The following is a 20,940-nucleotide window of genomic DNA, read 5'->3' as shown; positions in this document are numbered from 1 at the left end:
TAGTAATTTATGGACATTCTGTCTCCGTGTTAATATTGTGCAGTCTCTTTATATTGTAACATTTTTCATTCTGTATTCCCAGTTTCCTGTGCTTCCCAGAATGATGTCTTCTGCCAGCCATCCTAGAAGATATTCTTATGAGGACCAGGGATCTCGATGCCACACTCACGTGCGGGATCACAGACAGTGCTCAGGGGATGGGTCATTCAAGGAGCCGTTGGATTCAAAAGGAAGATCCCATTCCAAAATTCAGTCATTTTCAGACTCCTCTGAACAGCAACTGTGCTTTAGAACCAAACGTTCCGTCTCTTTGGTATGTAACAGAGTTATTGAATATTGAAGCTGTCTTAGAAAAGGAAACTCAAAGCGTTCGAACTCTCCCAGTTTGAGGAGAACAAATCTAACTTCTTATTTACAGTTTGACACTGAGATCTTTGGAAAATTACGCCTGTTTTAGATAGCCCAGATGTACATAAAGGTTTTAAATTATTATTTAAAGGCATCGGGTGTAGGAAGAATTACCTGCCGGTTGGAATGTTTTAGTTACCAGTGTCTTCTAGTTCTTCGAGACTGTTTCTATCACCCTTATTACAAATAATTGTGATGTGTTCTCCTTTCACTATCTGAAGAAGAAAAAACTGCCCCAATGCTCTTGTCCTCGCCTGTGTAATCTGGTAGGAAATAGTTTGTGATGGCGTTGTGCCCCCGTATCTTTAAAAAGCACATGGAAGGAACTCTGTGGACCCCATGGAGAGCAGGAGCAGTCACAGTGGCCTCGTGGGAACCCAAGTGAGGCATAAGGGAAAGGCAGGCAGGGAACGGGGGAAGGATAGACGCGCCACTGATGATGCCAGAGCTGATACACAAAGTCCTGAACTAGAGACCGATTAATTGGAGGTTAGTTTTCAGCTCTGCAATGTGTTCACTGAGCAGCCTTAGGCAACTTGCTTCTTTTTTGGTAGGTCTTTGATTTTGGTTTTATTTTGCAAACCAAGAGCAGTGATATGTTTCTGCCATGTAGTAGGTGGAGCGAATAAGCAAGGCTGGATGCACCTGGACGTTGAGCTGTGCTCTGTGACTGGCTGGGGAGGACACTCGGGGGCTTCCTAGCTCATGGTCCCCCGAGCTCGCTGCTTTCTGCCCAGCTGAGGTGGCTGCTGGCATTGTCACTGTGCATCTTTGCCTCGCGGTGGCACGTCACTTCTGTCACAGTGACCTTGTGTATCTATGACCCCCCTTCAGTAAGTGCTGTCTCTACGGGATCAAAAGAGGAAGAAGGAAGGAAGAATAGTGAACAGCTGTCACTTACTACATCTAAACCTTATTAAGGGTTTCTATTTTGTCTTTTTCTTAAATACTTTTTTTTTTTAAGATATGCTTTCAGACTTAGAACAAGGTTGCAAGAAGAGTGCCAAGACTACACCTTTCACCTAGATTCTCTCTAAACGTGAACATATTATTGCATTTATGTTTACTCTCTCCTTCCTTCCCACCCCCAAACAAGGGCACAAGGATATAAATACAGTGTGGTAATTAAACTCAGGAAGTGAACACCAACACAATCTATTGGCCTTATTCATATTTTGCCACTTGTCCCAGTAATATTTTTTATATCAAGAGTCCAGATCATGTGTTGCAATCGATTTTCGTGTCCCTTTAAGCTATTGTGTTTCTGCAGCAATGCCTCAGTCTTTATCTTTGATAAGACTGGCTGGTTATGTTTTAGAATGACGCTCAGTTTGAAATCATCTGATATTTCCTCATGATTAGATTCACATGATGAGCTTTTGGCAGGAATAAAATTTTTTTTTTTCCACATCTGTTTCAAAACTGCTTGTTAAAGTCATTAATTATATTAATCAGGGAACTGACTTGCTTTAAATTCTTTCTAGAACAAGGAAGGATATAAATATGTTTTGAAAAAAATTTTAATCAGAACAATTCATTGTTGATTCTGATGGCCACAGAAAAAATTCATATCATATGTTTACATAAGTGTGTAAATGTGAAATCAATTTTCTTACTTAAAGAAATGTCATTATCTTATCCTTAAAATATAATAATGTTTGTTTCATTCATTTCTCAAGTTCTTCCTTTTGAGTGCCAAGGTAACCAAGGCAGCCTTTTCAACTTTTTTGACTCAAGAACTCTGTTCATAATTATATATAGTTGGCCCTTTGCGTCCTTGGGTTCTGCACTTGTGAACTGGGCATCTGTGTATCTCGGTACCCATGGGTGGTTTTGGAACCAGTCCCCTTGAGGATACTGAGGGATAACTGTATAATAACCTAGAAGGAATTTATAAAATCATTAAAATTCTTTTAATATTATGTGATCAATATATATGATAAATAATTTTAAATTAAATATTTTAAATTTTATATTACTTTTAAACAATATATTATAAAGTTTTTCTTCATTCCAAATAAAAAAATTTGGAACAGTGCATACTTTAAAACATTTTTCTGTTTAACAATTGATGCAGTTTTCTGAAACTAGCTACATTAAAAAGCGTGATTTGTCAGGAAATTTAAAAACGATGTATATTGCCTTTTATTTGGGGGCCAAATGTATACGACTATATAGATTTAAATTTTACATCTTTTAGCATCAAGAAGAGCCAGAAAACTGCTTTTGTGATCTGTCCATGACCAACAACATTAAAGTTTTTCCTTTTGACATTGAAAAACTCAACTGGCTTTTTAAAATAATTTTTCTCACTTTGTTTCTAACTGATAAGAAAAAAATATTTCATGTCACTATTATGAGCAATTTTCACGTAGTCTTTATTCTCAATGAGGGAAAAGCCAAATTGCAAATAATCATCACTATATTTTCTCTGTTTTATACTGTTCCTATAAGGATTAGAGACATTCATGGCTGCTAAATATGAATTATGATCAGATTGATGGATTTAATACAAGTGCTGGAACTAATGAAAATAATCTGGAGGCATATTTACAGGGCTAGTACAATTTTTAAGCCCCTCTTAACTTGTCTCTCAGCTTCATCATTTGTTTTGCTTTCTGATTTTGACTAATGGACCATTATAGATAGAAGTGAACTAATCTCAGTATGAAAACAATTTAACACTCTACAGCGGATAACACCCCCTCAGTAACCAGACGTCCCCATAACTCACCCTGCTGGGCTCGCCGTGACCTTGCCCATCTGGGTGCTATTGCATATGTTCGCTTCATAGGCCCTCAGGAGTTCTGCAGCATTTCCAATTCAAGTGGACGAAGGGGAGTAATGATTTTGTTTATTTAAAAAACTGAAGTGTAAATAGATACCATCACCACATTTATCAATACTAGTCTTTTGGAAGTAATTCCTTTGAAAGTAACCCTCTGACCATGGAAACCAAAGAAGCACAGTTCTCCCCTTGCCCCCAGTCTCCACACATGTCCCTGTCATATCACCCTATTTATAGTTACCATTGCATTTATAACTACCTATTATTTTTTTATTTCCTTTCAGGCTTATTGGTTGATTGTCTGTCTCCCTCCGTCTAGGTGTAGAATCTAGGAAGTAGGACCTCTAGTCTAGTTGGTGTCATAGCGCCCCATCCTAGAACAACAGTCTGTGTTCATTTGATCATCGACTGTGGACCCCTGGGCAACTCATTGGGGAATGTTAGTGTGGTTGAATGTCATTCTTGGCACTTCATTCTTTACCTAGTCCTTATCTGAAAACTTAATGCAAACCTTCAGTGACCATATGGAGGTTAGAATCATTCAATATATGATTCCCGTGCCACATTCTTTTTCAAAAAGTACCAGAAGAATATTAATTTTACTGTGAAATCCCATCCCTTTGTATCTTAGAGGCAGAGTCATGTGCAGGCTGAGTTTCCTCCACAGACCATCTGCTGATGCCCAAGGCCCTTCTTCCTTTATTTATGACTAAAGCTTTAGCAACACCCTTAGGCTTGTGCTAATTTATTGCTAAAAACTAAGATGTGAAAGTCTCCTCCATGATTAGAGTTTCCTACATTTCTGATAATTAGGAAAAATGTTGAATGTTGTCAGCTCTCTACCCTTTTCCAACCTTTCTTTATCAGGGACCTGAGAGCAGAAAGGAGAGAAATGAGAGAGAACGCCGGTTTCTGGAAGTGAGGTCTTGCAAGAAAGTGGAGGAAGAAAGGAGCTCTAGCAAGGAAGAGCATGGAGAAGCGTACCTGCCCACCCTGTCTGAAAAAGCGCACAAATAACTCTTTGCTTCTACACCACGACTACCGACGCTGCTGTGTCTCTTGAGCCCCAGTTCACCAGACCCAGGAACGGTACCTGTAAGAGGGTCTACAGATGCTGAGTGACTCAGGAGGGTGGTTGATTCAGCTGCTCCCCAAGGCAGCTTGCATCATACCCCACTTGCTTTTCAGAGTAGGACCTGCTCTGTTACCCTTGTAGGGGAATAAGAAGAATAAAAGGTATTTTAATAGAATAAAGTTATTCTTGAAAATGTAAAGAGAGCTATTTAAAGAGCCACCCACACATCTTCACCAACCCTTCTTCCACAGCAGCCTCACAAATAATCTTAAATAAAAGTCATTGGTGTGACTCGAACTCCTTACTAGAAGTTATTATATAAGTATGTCTAATAGCCATCGTTTAATGAGAACTGGTAATTAAAGGTGCCAGGTACTATGAGGAGAGTTTGAATGCATGACCTGAAATAGTCCTCACCACTCCCGAGGTGAGGCGTTGTCTTTTCACTTGCTGGCAGAGGAAACAGGAGTTTAGGAAAGTTCCGTCTCTCAGTGCTGAGGTGGTAGTCAGAGTTGGGGCCAGAGCTCAGCTCACTCTGACTCATGTTCCTACCCTGAGGCAGGACATCCTTCCCCTTTGGCAGTGGGTCCTGACTTAGTCTGTGTGTGATTTGCTTGTAAATGGACAGATGCGAGTGAGAAAAGCAGGACTTGGAAGTGGGTTATAGTTTTGATGATGAGAACTTTTAAGACTTAACTCTCTTAGCAACTTTCAAATATACTATACAGTATTGTTGACTGTCGTCACCTTGCTGTACATTACATCCCATGACTTATTTGAAACATATGGAATGCTTCACACGGCTCTGCACGTCACCCTTACACAGGGGCTGTGCTAAGCTTCTCTGTCTCCAGAGAAGTTCCAATCTTACTGTATATGCTGTTGAAGCAGGCACTTTTTGTTCTTTTCCCAGCTTTATTGAAGTATAATTGATGAATAAATTTGTGTATATTTAAATTGTTCAGCATGATGATCGACGTGTATGTATATGACATCCTTTGTGAAACCATCACCACAGTCAGGTTAATTAAACACATTGAGCCCATATTCTATTTTTCTCCCTAGAAGAAGAGATAGTTGAAATCTCCCTACTTATTCTTTTTTTAAAAGTTAAAAAATAATTTTAACTGGGGGATAATTGCTTAACGATGTTGTGTTGGTTTCTGCCGTATAACAATGTGAATCAGCCATAAGTGTATATTATATATATATATATATATATATATATGTCCCCTTCTCTTGAACCTCCCTCCCCTCCCCAGGCCACCCCCCGGGATTGTCACAGAATACTGGATTTGTTCTCCCTGTATCATATAGCAACTTCCCACCGGCTATCTATTTTACATATGGTAATGTGTGTATGTTTCAGGGCCACCCTCTCAAATTCGTGTCACCCTTTTCTTCCACTGCTGTGTCCACAAGCCTGTTCTCAACATCTGGGTCTCTATTCCTGCCCCCTATTTGTTCCTTATGTCTGTCTTGGATCTTTACATGCCCATGGGAAGCAAGAATCTCTATTTTGTAAAGAAGATCTCCCAGAACTATACCACAACTGATTGCTTATGTAAGAACAAACTAACTTTGGCATAGTTAGTAAAAAGAAAGAAAAAGAGAAGAGGAAAACAGTGAAATAAAAGTAAAATGTTGATGATCATTAACTTGCATTCTTTCGATTCCTACAACTTGTACCGTCACCATTTTGGGTTGATACTTTCATGTAGCCTCGAAGTGATGCTTTTTCACACAAGTAAAAGATGACTTCACTCTATTACCTGGTGTGTTTGCCGCCAAGGGGGAGAATGGGACCTGACCTGTCTTCGAGGTTTGTGTTCTGCTGTAGTTATGGGGAAGATACTGGTTTCCCCACCTTCGCGTGGGTACTTTTCAGTCTTGCTGACCAAATTGCAGACGGGGGTGGTCTACGCATCTGCTGTGGCGCCCAATATAAAGGTCTGGGAAGAAGTGGCCCACCCATGGGAAGGAGAAATGCCTGCAGTTCTTGGGGCACGTTGACTGGCTGACTGAAGGAGTAGCCACCTTCCACTCCTGCCAGGATACGTGTGAAGGTTCTTCCCCTTCGAGGATGATGGTACCTGGAAAAATCGGAATTAGGAATTTTATTTTACATTTTATCAAATTGGAGGAAAGTCCATTTTCAGCACACTTTCAGGACCATTGTACATGGAAGAGAGGGCACTCTCTGAATATGACTTTGCCTATTTATTGCCTTTTTAAAATTTGTTTTAAAATAAAACAATACTTGTCATAATAAAAATATAAAAGAAAAAGAATAAAAATTAAAAATTCTTATTATACTTAATCAGAGATATACTTTATTTTCTGTCTTTTCAGAATATTATCTATGTGTATAGACACACACATACACACACAGACACACACCCCTTATTTCCAAACATGAACTCATTTCAGTTAACAATATATCATAACATCTTTTAAAGTCAATAAAATAGTTGAGTACATAATTTTAATGGTTATTTCAAAGGAAACATGCTTAGAAGGTGCTCAAGTCTGTTCTATCTTAGAAAGTTTCCCCCATAACATATCAGTAGGTACCCCTTTTAATAGCCAGTAGTTACCACCCTGGCCTTCCCCCGTGGCTCAGATGGTGAAGAATCTGCCTGCAATGCAGGTGACCCAGGTTTGATCCCTGGGTCGGAAGATCCCCTGGAGAAGGGAATGGCTACCCACTCCAATATTCTTGCGTGGAGAATTCCACGGACAGAGGAGCCTGGTGGGCTACAGTCCATGGGGTTGCAAAGAGTCAGACATGGCTGAGTGACCAACACTTTTTTTCCCCCCTGATACCTTAGCTATCTTTTCTTTCACAGAAAACTTCCTGAAAAGTATCTGTTGTATTTCCCCCTAGATTTTCAGTCTGTGGCAATGTGACTTTTATCCTTACCTTCTTTGGAAGCTGTTCTCTTTGAAGCCACTCTTGTCCCATTTACTGTCAAATTGTATGAAAACATCGCTCTACTTCCTTAGCTTGACTATCTGGCAGCTTCTGACATTGCTGACCACTCTCTCCCTTCTGAAGTCCTCTCTTTGACTGTTACGATCTATATTCTTCTCTGGTTCCTTGGACTTCACTGATCATTCTTGGTTAGTCTTTGTTGAGGAATCCTTAACCCTTAAATGTTGGCTTTCCTCTAGGCTTTGTCTGCGCATGTGTTCTAGGCATGTGTCTGACTCCCCTTATTCTCTTTGGGCAATCTCAAACATCCCATGGGGTCAGCTACCTATGTGGTGTGTTATTCACTCAGTCATGTCCAATTGACCCTATGGTCTGCAGTCCGCCAGGCTTCTCTGTCCATGGAATTCTCCATGCAAGGATACTGGTGGGTTGCCATTCCCTTCTCCAGGGGATCTTCCCCACCCAGGGATTGGACCCAGGTCTCCAGCCTTGAGGGAGATTCTTTACCGTCTGAGCCACCACAGAAGCCCCAAACGGTCCCTAAACCTCTTCCTGTGATGCAGACCTTTCTCTTGAGCACCGCACCCATACATACAACTGGACCTTAGACATATATCTAGTTGCAGTTTTCATAGGCATTACAAACTCATTTTGTAATTTTATGGTCATACCACAAGACTGGTGGGATTTTAGTTCCCAGACCCAGGATTGAACCTGGGCTCTCAGCAGTGAGATCATGGAGTGCTAACCACTGGACTGCCAGGAAATTCCCTCAAACCCACTTTTAAAAAGTAAATTATTATTTCTTGCCCCCTGTCTTTCCCTCCTCTCATGTTCCCTATCTCAACAAATGGTTAGTATCATTTACCAGTTGTCAACTAAGAACTTGGTTCAGTTCAAAACCATCTTGTACTCTTCTTTTGCTCTCCATTCCAGTAATCATTGACTTCTGCCTATTTTGCCTCTAAATATCACTGGGGACCTACTAAATTCCATTCTCACTGCCACCACATCACTTCAGGCCCCTTGATTGCAACCAAGATAATAATATATCTTGCCTTGATTCCAACAAAATGATGTCTTCCCTGACCAGGGATCAAACCTGGGCCCCCTGCATTCAGAGCACAGAGTTTTAGCCACTGCACCACCAAAGAAGTCCCTCCCCTATTTTAACATGGATATTAGAAAACTTAAATTTACCTCTCTGTCTCATTTGTTTGAGGCAGTACTGATCTTTACTCTGACTGATTCTCAAGCCTATTTTTGTATTACTTGAATTTTATTTTTTAAATTCCAGGGAGTTTAAAAAGAGTTGGAATTTAATTAATCCATGGTGTTACCTTTTGTGTTAACTGGCCTAATAGTAGTTATAACATTTTAAAATTTATTATACTTGATTCCTTCTTTCCTCCCTCCCTCCCTCCTTTCCTTCCCTCCCTCTCTGTCCAAATGAAAATACCTCTGTCTGACTATATTCTCTTCTGTGCTGTAGTGTAACTCATGTGGGTTTTAGCATGTAATGGCTTACTTACAAGTCTGTCTTCCCATCTAGACTGAACTCTGAGTTCACAGGAACCATATCTTAATCATCTTTGCATTCCCAGAGCCCCATGAGAGTACTATCTCATAGTACTGAGGCTATATATGTATATATATAGTCTGAGAATGTGACTGAACAGAGTTCTATAACTTGAATGAATTCTGCCTATTTTAGCAAGAAACTGTCATATATTACTCTCTTGAAATGAAGAATTGCGTTTGTAGATAATATTCTCCCCTCCATGGAAACTCTTTCACTTATAAAAGCAGCACCTGTCACACTTTCAAATAATGCAGAAGCATATAAAATAGGAAGTGGCTATTCTCCGGAAAGCACCAGTGTCGGAAATAAAATGAACACAACTGAGCATCACTGTGAGGGCATACTGACTACTGTCCTCTAGGGGGCAGACCTGAGCTGAGCTTTGGACGGTAACGCTGGACACAGAGAAACCTCCCGGCTGGGCAGTGACAGAATCACTCCCGTAGCTTTCAGACAGAAAGGAAAGAACTGCAGCATTTCTTATCAAAACTGTTGGAGGTTGGACTAATCTAACTAAACACTGGGTAATTTTTATGATTTATTATTGTATTTAAAGGTACGCATGAGGGGAATGATGAACTGGTTTTCTCCATGGGGCACAAGAAGAGGAAGAAGGCATAAACTGCTTGTGCAGACGGTTTATGTTTACACAATGGGAGATTTTAAACTAGCAAAGGGAGGGATTATAAATGCTAATTTTCTTTGGAGTTTTTAACTTTCTATTGTAACCTGGGATTATATAACTCTGTTTTGACTGAAATCCTGCTAACTTTGGAGCCAGTTATAGAATTGATGGAGCACAGTTCCACCCCATCTGATTGTGGAGATGTGAGGGGAAACAACGGTGAATGGTGCAGCCTCTGTGGACAAGGCTATGGGATTTCCTCAAAAAATTAAAAATAAAGCTACCATATAATCCAGCAATTCCACTTCTGGGTGTTTATACGAAGGAAGCAAAACAGTAGCTCAAAAACACATATGCACTCCCATGTTCATTGCAGCATTACTTAAAACAGCTAAAACATGGAAGCAATCTAAGTCTCTACTGATGGATGAACAGATAAAGATGTGGTATATATATATGAAATCTTGCCATTCACGACAACCTGGATGGACTTTGAGGGCATTTAGGCTAAGTGAAATAAGTCAAATCAGCTCAGTTCAGTTCAGTCACTCAGTCGTGTCTGACTCTTTGCCACCCCACGAATCGCAGCACGCCAGGCCTCCCTGTCCATCACCAACTCCTGGAGTTTACTCAAACTCATGCCCATCGAGTCGGTGATGCCATCCAACCATCTCATCCTCTGGCGTCCCCTTCTTCTGCCCCCAATCCCTTCCAGCATCAAGGTCTTTTCCAATGAGTCAGCTCTTCGCATGAGGTGGCCAAAGAATTGGAGTTTCAGCTTTAGCATCAGTCCTTCCAATGAACACCCAGGACTGATCTCCTTCAGGATGGACTGGTTGGATCTGCTTGCAGTCCAAGGGACTCTCAAGAGTCTTCTCCAACACCACAGTTGAAAAGCATCAATTTTTTGGTGCTCAGCTTTCTTCACAGTCCAACTCTCACATCCATCCATGACCACTGGAGAAACCATAGCCTTGACCAGATGGACCTTTGCAGGCAAAGTTAAGTCTCTGGTTTTTAATATGCTGTCTAGGTTGGTCATAACTTTCCTTCCAAGGAGTAAGTGTCTTTTAATTTCATGGCTGCAGTCACCATCTGCAGTGATTCTGGAGCCCCAAAAAATAAAGTTAGAGAATGACAAATACTGTATGATTTCACTTATATATGGAATCTTAAAAAACAAGCTGGGATGGGGTATATGGGGAGAATGGGGCAGGACATATGTACAAAATGGGTGAACATAGTCAAAAGGTGCAAAGTTCCAGCTATAAAAAAAAATTAGTCATGGGGTGTAATGTACAGCATGGTGCCTATAGTTAACAACATTGTAAAACATATTTGAAAGTTGCTTAAAGAGTAGATCTTAAAGTTCTTATCACAAGAAAAACAAATTTTGTAAGTATGTGTGCTGATGGATGTTAATGACATCGTAGTGATCTTTTCACGATAAATAAAAATATCAAATCATTATGTTGTACACCTAAAACCAATATAATGTTACGTGTCAATTGTACCTCAATCCCTTCCCCCAAAGCCAAAAACAAACAGGAAACAGGTTGGTGGTTGCCTGGGGTCAGAAGTAGCAGGAGTAGGCAGTGGGTGAAATGGGTGAAGAGAGTCAAAAGGTACAAACTTCCAGGTATAAAATAAGTCCTGGGGATGTAACATACAGCATGGTGACTGTAGCTAACAATTCCATACTGTATAAATGAAAGTTGCTAAGAGAGTAGATCTTAAAAACTGTCATCACAAGAAAAAAATTTGTAACTGTGTGTGGTAGTGGATATTAATTAGACATTGTAGTGATCATTTTGCAATATATACAGATATAGAATCATTGTCCACCTGAAATGAGTATTCTGTTATAGGTCAATTTTATCTAGATTAAAAAAACAAGCAAACAAGCAAAAATCAATAGTGAACTGTGAAGCTCCTTAATTTTAGCCAGCCTCTTCTCCTCAGCTTGTGCACACGCGTGTGCCCAGAAACTCTTGAGTGATTTACACCACAGAGCATAGCCGCACCTCGCCTTGGCTCATGATCTCTGTCTCTCCCTTTTTACTAATTGCCAGGATTTGCTTGTTCATTCAGTGAAAAGTTTTTGTTGTTGTTTTACTTCCTGCTCTGTGTTAGGTATACAACAGTGAGCAAAGCAGATAAAAGCCTCTTTCAGGACCTCACATTGCAGTGAGGAAGATAAACAGTAAATGAAAGTCTACACATCACTTCCTCAGAGGTAACTAATTAAAAAAAAAAAAGATTGTGTCACTCTCTAGCTTGAATCCCTTAGCAAGCTCATTACTTACAGAATTAAAACTCCCCAGCATGGCATCAAACACCCCATGGAGCTGGTTTTCAAACTTTGATGACCAAGATATTATTTCAAACTCTTCTTACCTCCTTCCCTTTCTTCTCCCTCCTCATTGTTCTGTGTCCTATACATCTTTCTTCACAGCAGATGATTTGGTTCAGTTCAGTTGCTCAGTCGTGTCTGACTCTTTGTGACCCCATGGACTGCAACACACCAGGCTTCTCTGTCCATCACCATCTCCTGGAGTTCACTCAAACTCATGTCCATTGAGTTGGTGATGCCATCCAACCATCTCATCCTCTGTTGTCCCCTTCTCCTCCTGCCTTCAATCTTTCCCAGCATCAGGATCTTTTCTAATAAGTCAGTTCTTTGCACCAAGTGGCCAAAGTATTGGAGCTTCAGCTTCAACAACAGTCCCTCCAATGAATATTGACGGTTGATTTCCTTTAGGATTGACCAGTTTGGTCTCCCTGCTGTCCACGGGACTCTCAAGAGCGATTTCATTGCAATTTCATTTCAATTTCATTGCAATTGCTGTGGGTGATTTCATTGCTATTGTGTAAATCACCTCCAGGTGTTTTGGTAGAGAGATAAATGCAAACAAATCAAGTCTTCATAATGATTACTATGTCTCTTTGTTTGGATTTTCCATTTGCAATGGGTGCTGGTTAGCCACTCAGAAGGGGTAATAATAATGTACTTGCCATGAGCCATTTTAACCAGAGCAAGGAGCCAGTGAAGTACTTTCCCAGGACTCTCTTATCTCTGAAATATAAATAAATCTGTCACCTGTAACTAGAAATTGTGTGTGTAAAGATTGTTCATTATGTTCTTATAAACAATTGGCTTTTTATAAGGACAAGTGTGTTACATATGATAACTAGTAAGAGTAAATCCTAAGAGCTCTCATCACAAAGAGAAATGTTTTGCCTTTTTCCCCCCCATTTCTTTTTATTGTATCTATATGAGGGGATGCATGTTAACTAAACTTATTGGGTAATCATTTCACAAAATATGTAAGTCAAACTTTATGCTGTGTACCTGAAACTCAGACAGTGATGTATGTCATTTATATCTGAATAAAACTGGGGCAGGGAGGGGTCATCTGACTCAAGACTGTCTCATCCAAATTCCTACGTGAGGCAACAGCTCCCTCTGCAATGTGTCTGCCAGGTACCTCCCAGGCTTCCTGCATGCCTCTGGCCCTCCCTCCCTTCCGTCTTCCTCCCTTCTTCCCTTCCTTTATTTTTTTTTATCTTTCTAACTTCTTTTCTTTTATGTATAGTTGATACATGGTACTGTGTGTTCGGGGCTTCCCTGGTAGCTCAGATGGTAAAGCGTCTGCCTGCAATGCGGGAGACCCGGGTTCGATCCCTGGGTCGGAAGATCCCCTGGAGAAGGAAACAACAACCCACTCCAGTATTCATGCCTGGAAAATCCCATGGACCGAGGAGCCTGGTCAGCTACAGTCCACGGGGTCGCAAAGAGTCAGACACGACTGAGCGACTTCATGTCACTTCACTTCATTGTGTTTCAAGTATACAGCATAGTGACAAGTATTTTATTCAGATTCTTTTCCCTATTACAAGACATTGAATATAGTTCCTGGTGCTATACCGTAAATCCTTGTTGCTTTTCTATTTGTTGTATGCATGAGTGCTAAGTCACTTCAGTCGTGTCTGACTCTTTGTGACCCCATGGACTGTAGCCCATCAGGCTTTTCTGCCCATGGGATTCTCTAGGCAAGAACACTGGAGTGGGTTGCCATGCCCCTCTTTGGGGATCTTCCTGACTCAGGAAATGAATCTGGGCCTCCTATGCATTGTCAGGTGGGTTCTTTACCACTAGCGCCACCTGGGAAGCCTGTTTGATGTATAATAGTTTGTATCTGTTAATCCTATACCCCTAATTTTTGTATTTGTATTTGTATTATTTTTTGTTCTACATATAAGTGATATCACATAATATTTATCTTTCTCTGACATTTCACTAAACATAATATTCTCTGAATCCATCCACATTGCTACAAATAGCAATATTTAATTTTTATGGCTGAGTAATATTCCATTGCACATACACATATGTATTGGATCCTTTCATGGATCACAGCCTTTTTGTGGGGATGGGGCTTCTGTAACTCAATGAAGCTATGAGCCTTGCCAGGCAGGGCCACCCAATATAGACAGATCAAAGTGAAGAATTCTGATACAATGTGGTCCACTGGAGGAGGGAATGGCAAACCACTCCAGTATTCTTGCCTAGAGAATCCCATGAACAGCATGAAAAGGCAAAAAGGTGTGACACTGGAAGATGAGCCAGCCAGGTCAAAAAGTGTCCAGTACGCTACTGGGGAAAAGTGGAGGGCAATTACTAATAGCTTCAGAAAGAATGAAGCGGCTGGGCCAAAGTAGAAGTGATGTGCAGTTGTGGAAGTGTCTGGTAGTAAAACTAAAGTCTGATACTGTAAAGAATAATATCGTATAGGAACCTGGAATGCTAGGTCATGAATGAAGGTAAATTGGATTTGCTCAAGCAGGAGATGGCAAGCGTGAACATCAATATCTTAGGAATCAATGAAATAAAATGGATGGGAATGGGCAAATTTAATTCAGATAACCATTATATCTACTATTGTGGACAAGAATCCCTTAGGAGAAATGGAGTAGCCCTCATAGTCAATAAGAGTCCAAAATACAGTACTTGGGTGCAACCTCAAAAAACGACAGAGTGATCTCAGTTCATTTTCAAGACAAAACCTTCAACATCACAGTGATCCAAGTCTATGCCCCAACCACTGATGCTGAAGAAACCAAAGTTGATCAATTTTATGAAGACCTACAACACCTTCTAGAACTAACACCAAAAAAGATGTCCTTTTCATCATAGGGGATTGGAATGCAAAAGTAGGAAGTCAAAAGATAGCTGGAATAACAGGCAAGTTTGACCTTGGAGTACAGAATGATGCAGGGCAAAGGTTAACAGAGTTTTGCAAAGAGAACACATCGATCATAGCAAACACAATCTTCCAACAACACAAGAGACAACTCTACATGTGGACGTCACCAGTCAGTCAATACTGAAATCAGATTGATTATGTTCTTTTCAGTCAAAGATGGAGAAGCACTATACAGTCAGCAAAAAACAGGACCTGGAGCTGGCTGTGGCTCAGATCATGAACACCTTATTGCAAAATTCAGACTTAAATTGAAGAAAGTAGGGAAATCCACTGGGCCATTCAGGTATGACTAAATCAAATCCCTTATGATTATCCAGTGAATGTGATGAATAGATTCAGGGGGTTAGATCTGGTAGACGGAGTGCCAGAAGAACTATAGATGGAGGTTCATAACATTGTACAGGAGGCAGTGACAAAAACCATCCCAAAGAAAAGGAAATGCAAGAACCCACAATGGTTGTCTGAGGCCTTATAAACAGCTGAGGAAAGAGAAGTAAAAGGCAAGGGAGAAAGAGAGAGAGATACCCAACTAAATGCACTCTTACAGAGAACAGCAAGGAGCAATAAGAAGGCCTTCTTAAATGAACATTGCAAAACAATAGAGGAAAACAGTAGAATGGGAAAAACTAGAGATTTCTTCAAGAAAATTGGAGCTATTAAGGGAATAGTTCATGCAAGGATGTGCATGATAAAGGACAGAAGCAGTAAGGAGCCAGCAGAAGCAGAAGAGATTAAGAAGAGATGGCAAGAATACACAGAACTATATATATGAAAAAAGGTCATAATGATCCACACAACCACGATGGTGTGGTCACTCACCTAGAACCAAACATCTTGGAGTGTGCAGTCCAGTGGGCCTTAGGAAGCATTACTTCAAACAAAGCTAGTGGAAGTGACAGAATTCCAGCTGAGTTATCTCAAATCCTAAAAGATGATGCTCTTAAAGTTCCGCACTCAATATGTCAACAAATTTGGAAAACTCAGCAGTGGCCACAGGTCTGGAAAAGGTCGGTTTTCATTCCAATCCCAAAGAAAGGCAATTCCAAAGGATGTTCCAACTATACCATACAGTTGTGCTCATTTCACATGCTAGCAAAGTAATGCTCAAAATCCTTCAAGCTAGGCTTCAGCAGTATGTGAACTAAGAACTTTCAGATGTACAAGCTGAGTTTAGAAAAGGCAGAGGAACCAAAGATCAAATTGCCAACATTCATTGGATCACGGAGAAAGCAAGGGTGTTCCAGAAAAACATCTACTTCTGTTTCATTAACTATACTAAATCCTTTGACTGTGGAGAAAGACATAAAGTAAGACATGTTCCTGGAAACATTAGTGAAAAGCCAATAGTTGGGATGAAACTCTAGAATCAGATCACTTACTGGTGAGATGTCAGCAAGGGTTCCATTGCTGTGGAAAAGGAGCAGGATCTCTGGCATGTTCTCACATCACATTACTTAGGGTCTCCTCTTCCATGCAACAGGATGAGGTATAAGTGGAAAAGGAAACGGAATATGCAATGGGGCCAGCTCTTGAACAGTATTAGGAGAAGAGATGGCGTATGTTAATTGCCTCAAAAACCTTGAAGAGAATGACAGGCTCATTTCAGACAACTAGAAATTCAGTCCAAGCTATGAAAACCGTGGGCCTCAACAGCAGTATTTATAGAGACCTCCATCACTTGCAAGGATCAAAAGATGCTGATAAAAATCAAACCCAAAATCTGATTGAAAACTGCACAGCTGCAAAGTAGCCCTGATGTGTGAAGTCAGAGCCTTGACCAAGAAGTGGGCCTCAGACCTGCAGTGAAGGTATTTGAGTGGATAGGTCCCAGAATTGGGCCTCCCCGATTTCTTTTTCTAAACCCTTAGAGTTGCCAGAAACAGTTGCCTTTTCTTTGTTAGAGTAAAATCGCCTCTCTTCCCCTGAAACCATGAAAGACTCCCCGAGGTGGCTGCTTCACAGAACGATCAGCCTTCTCAGGATTTGCACCACTATTCCTCACTGGCCGTACACCAACAGCCTAGGAGAGAAGTACACTTCTGTCACCAAGATGAAATACCTTGCCTCCCCCCAAAATTGGGGGACCCAGCTAATATTAACCAACAGGAACCAGAAGAATATGTGTGAACTTTGGAGTACATGGGTATGGGTCTGATAAGGAAAGTTTATTGACATGGGAACTTCGGTGACTCAGAATTTAATGACCTGGCAAGGATACCTGGAGCCTGTCTTAGAAGCCACTAGGCATGACTCTTCAAAGCCTGGGCATGATAAAGGTAACAAAATAGAACTGCCTTGGCAGAGCGCTGCAGAAGGCACCAGAGGGCCCCCAAACTTGAGAATATTAAAGTGGATTTATTAAGTGGTCTTATTTTATAGACCAGAGAACACATGCATTATCATGTTATCCAAGAGGAGGCAGAGGATACTCTATTCATTAAGATAATAAGAAATGCACTAGTAAGGGAGTGGGTCTTGGAGAAGTGGTGGCCATCCACTGTAGGCTGGGGCTGATGGTAGGAGATACTGCCTTAGTGCTGGGCTCCCTAAAAGCAATGCTAAGCTTTAAGAATATGAGAGTACAGGAATTCCCTGGTGGTCCAGTGGTTAAGAATCCACCTGACAAAGCAGCGGACACGGGTTTGATCCCTGACCTGGGAAGATTCCACACGCTGAGGGTCAGCGAAGCCCATGCGCCACTAGTACTGAACCCATGCCCCCCGGAGCCTGGGCTCCACAAGAGAGAAGCACGTGTACTGTAACTTATTACTTTCATTCTCCCAGAGAAGCAATGAGAAATCCAAGTTTAAAACTTTTCCCCTCAAATGCAAGATGGGGCCAGATCCTATCCAACACACAGTTTAACTTTCTTGGGATCCAAACAACAAAAAGCCTAGCTGCTGTGGGATTTGAAACTGGCAGAGTGGAACAAATAGTGTTGAGTAAGACCAAGCTGAGTAAGTTTTGGGTATGTGCTAGGTATCCTATTTTTCCCGCTGTGATCTCTACCCTGTCTCTTTTTTGCTGTTCTCATGAGCCTTCTCTTCATTAGGGAGAGAAAAATACTGCCTGCTGCCACAAAATGCATAGACCTCATTTCCTTTTCTTTGCTAACATTTTAATTTAGTTTAGTTTTGTGGTCATCTCTATTGAGAAATGGAATATTTCCTGCCAAGTCAATAAGCAAAGATGTCTCAGTCTTCAGTGATTCCAGCCCTCCAGGATACTCAGGAAGGAGAAGAATCCCTGTGATCAGCAGCCATCAGACTGCAGCCACTCCCTATGGTGAACCCTGAGGAACTCAGAATGTGAAAAACACAACATACTGACCCTAGATAGCTGAGATGCACATGAAAGGAATGCTTTCAGTGAGCCCCAACTCTTGCATCTTCTCATATATAGAAGAGTGCTCAATTCCTTAACCTGAGATATCTGATTTTCTTTAATTCACAAACGTTCTTTTACCTGCCCTTTGTTGAAAACTTTTATATAGCCTGACTCCTCCCCCTGCCTCCTGAGAACAGTTCTTTCAGGGTCACTTGAGATGCTGTCTCCTAGGCTTGAGGTCCTAAAAACTCCCACCAAATAAAACAACTCTCAACTTTTAGGTTGTGACTGTTTTTCAAGTTATGGTGACCATGAAGGGACTAGAGTAGATTTCTCCCCTCCACCTGAGCTGTGGGAAAATCTGGAGCCTTGGTATTAGCAGAGGCCCTTCATGCCTATCTGCCTGCTCAGGGAGTCCAGACGGATTTGAGAGAGTCTCTCCTGGTCCTCAGGTCTCCTGTTTTGGTCGATGATCCTAAGATTTACTTGGTGGGCAAAGAGGTTATCTTTGAAACTTGGTTTCAAGAAGAGGTACCTGGGTTCAGTTGTCACTGAGCAGGTTATCCTGAGTTGTAGGACTAGGAAGATTTTGCTCAGTTTAGGTACTGGGTGGGCACCCTCAGTGTAGAAAGGCACTGGGAAGATTTTCCTTGAGTAGGCGAGCCTCAGTGTGCAAGGCACCGCGAAGTCTCAGTTTGGACACTGAGTGGTTGTTAGCCTCAATTTAGAGACTGGGAAGACTTTGCTTAGTTAAACACTGACCAAGGTGGGGCGAAGTTATTAGGGAGCAAACTGGCCCGTGGTGTTTTCTTGAATTGGTTGCCTTAGTAGAGTGTGTCAAAATAAAACAGAAATCTTATCAGTGGTTTTGAGCTCTGAAGAAGGGACTCTTACCTCCTCACCAGCAACAGCTTCCTCAGGCAACTGAGAAACTTTAAGGAAATTTAAGGTAGAGGCAAGACCTCACGCTGTGAGGCCGTCCCTAAAGGGAGACCCACTCATGTAATTAACAAAGCGCTCAACCATGGACATGCACAATATTTGGCCATTCCATGATCTGAGCACCTGGGGAAGTCTTACACTCCATTGGGAGACCTAAGACACAGAGGAGGGGGCTAAAACAACCCTGGAGCAAAACCATAGAAGTTAAGCTCCGAAGCAGCACACACTGGCCCATCACATAATTGTCACTAGCAATTTTATCTTGAAACATTGACTTCAAAATGGGAAATAAAGGTTTCAAAATAAAAGAAAAAGGAACAACAGATTGCCAACACCCAGGCTGGGTTAATATATGTACAAAACCTATAAGTATTCACTTAATTGGAAATTAAAAGAAATCTCACTCTAAAAATTGAGGGGCTCTTTCATTGCATATGTAGTTAAGTTACATCTATGAGCTAGCTTAGCAAAAATGTCTTTTCAGACTTCAAACAGAGGAGTTCTAGGCAAACAGTTGCATTTCTCTATATCTTTGAGATGTAAATGTTCTATCTGATCTTCTTGGGTTGTTCTGTATTTGTGTATTTTGCTCATTTGCATTTTTTGAAATTGTGGCTTTTGCCATACTATTTTTGAGAGTAAACGCTCCAAATTTAGATTGTGTCCTCCTCCACTTTCTTAGGGCTTCCCTAGAGGCTTAGATGGTAAAGAATCCACCTGCAATGTGGAAGACCTGGGTTGGGAAGATCCCCTGGAGAAGGGCATAGCAACCCACTTCAGTATCCTTACCTGGAGAATCCCCACAGACAGAGGAGTCTGGTGGGCAAAGAATTGGCCACGACTGAGTGACTCAGCACAGCACAGCACAGGGTGTCCCTTCTGGCTCATTTAATTTCTTATGTAGAGTACCAATATCAAATCTTGTTTTAATCACATAAATGTCCATTTTAATTTTCCCGTTTTAAATAACTATCTGAAGATTTTTTTATTCATTGAGAAAATTCCTTGGAAAATTTTCCTTGTTGGAAATAATACCTAGACTTTCCTTACAGACTTTTTCTGTTAACTTTTAATTATTCTAATGTTATTATTAGTATCTGTAAGACCCACTGAGCTGAAGCAAAGACCACAAATGAAGCTCCTTAAGCCAGTTTTTTGTTTTTTTATTCGGGTTTCTGTCCATGGGATTCTCCAGGTTTCTCCAGATGTTTCTAAGCAACCGGCAATTATTATTGGCCTAAATAAAAGTTAACGCTTACAAACCAAACAATTCTAAGTTCAAATGAAATTAAGTTAATTGAATTTCAGGTTCATGTGAACTGTGAAATTGTCAGTATTAAATTAGTACCTCGTAAGCTATGGTTTTTCCAGTAGTCCTGTACAGATGTGAGAATTGGACCACGAAAGAAGGCTTAGCACCAAAGAATTTATGCTTTCAAATTGTGGTGCTGGAGAAGACTCTTGACAGTCCTGTGGACTGCAAGGAGATCAAACCAGTCAATCTTAAAGGAAATGAACCCTGAATATTCATTGGAAGGACTGATGCTGAAGCTGAAGCTCCAATACTTTGGCCACCTGATGTGAGGAACTGACTCATTGGAAAAGACGGTGATGCTGGGAAAGATTGAAGGCAGGAGGAGAAGGGGACGACAGAGGATGAGATGATTGGATGGCATCACTGACTTGATGGACATGAGTTTCAAGCTCTGGGAGATGGTGAAGGACAGGAAAGCCTGGTATGCTGCCGTCCATGGGGTTGCAAAGAGTCAGATTGAGTGAGCAACTGAACTGAATTGATGTTTATGTTTGTTGATCTAATTAATATAGACATGTCTTGAGTCATCAACATTAAATATAATATTAAGGAAAATGCTTTCATTACATTTAATATAACCTAAATAAGATTTTACATCTGTTGCAAATTTGTCAGCAAGGAAAGTAACTTGATGTGAAGAAATTTTTGAGGGAAAAAAGTGAAAATGAGTTAGGAG

At 40.9% G+C, this 20,940-nt stretch overlaps 1 protein-coding gene and 1 non-coding gene across 6 annotated transcripts in view; one reads left to right on the top strand and one right to left on the bottom strand.

Annotated features, from left to right (window-relative positions):
• LNP1 (leukemia NUP98 fusion partner 1) overlaps positions 1-4,275 on the top strand; it is a 37,371-nt gene extending 33,096 nt beyond the window's left edge. For all 5 annotated transcript variants that reach the window (XM_020916735.2, XM_020916736.2, XM_020916731.2 and 2 more), the window contains exons 4-5: positions 83-313; positions 4,064-4,275. In XM_020916735.2, coding sequence (XP_020772394.2) covers positions 83-313; positions 4,064-4,213 — 381 coding nt within the window. In that variant the 3' untranslated portion in view covers positions 4,214-4,275. The remainder of the gene's footprint in view (positions 1-82; positions 314-4,063) is intronic.
• Positions 4,276-5,050: 775 nt separating this feature from the next.
• Positions 5,051-5,162, bottom strand: LOC139031159 (U6 spliceosomal RNA). The gene has a single exon (XR_011483563.1). It is a non-coding gene; the product is annotated as a U6 spliceosomal RNA (small nuclear RNA).
• Positions 5,163-20,940: the final 15,778 nt, after the last annotated feature.

This window comes from Odocoileus virginianus, chromosome 25, assembly GCF_023699985.2.
Source record: "Odocoileus virginianus isolate 20LAN1187 ecotype Illinois chromosome 25, Ovbor_1.2, whole genome shotgun sequence".
NCBI lineage: Eukaryota > Metazoa > Chordata > Mammalia > Artiodactyla > Cervidae > Odocoileus > Odocoileus virginianus.
Note: the sequence above shows the minus strand (reverse complement) of the source record. Positions and strands in the feature narration are given on the sequence as shown.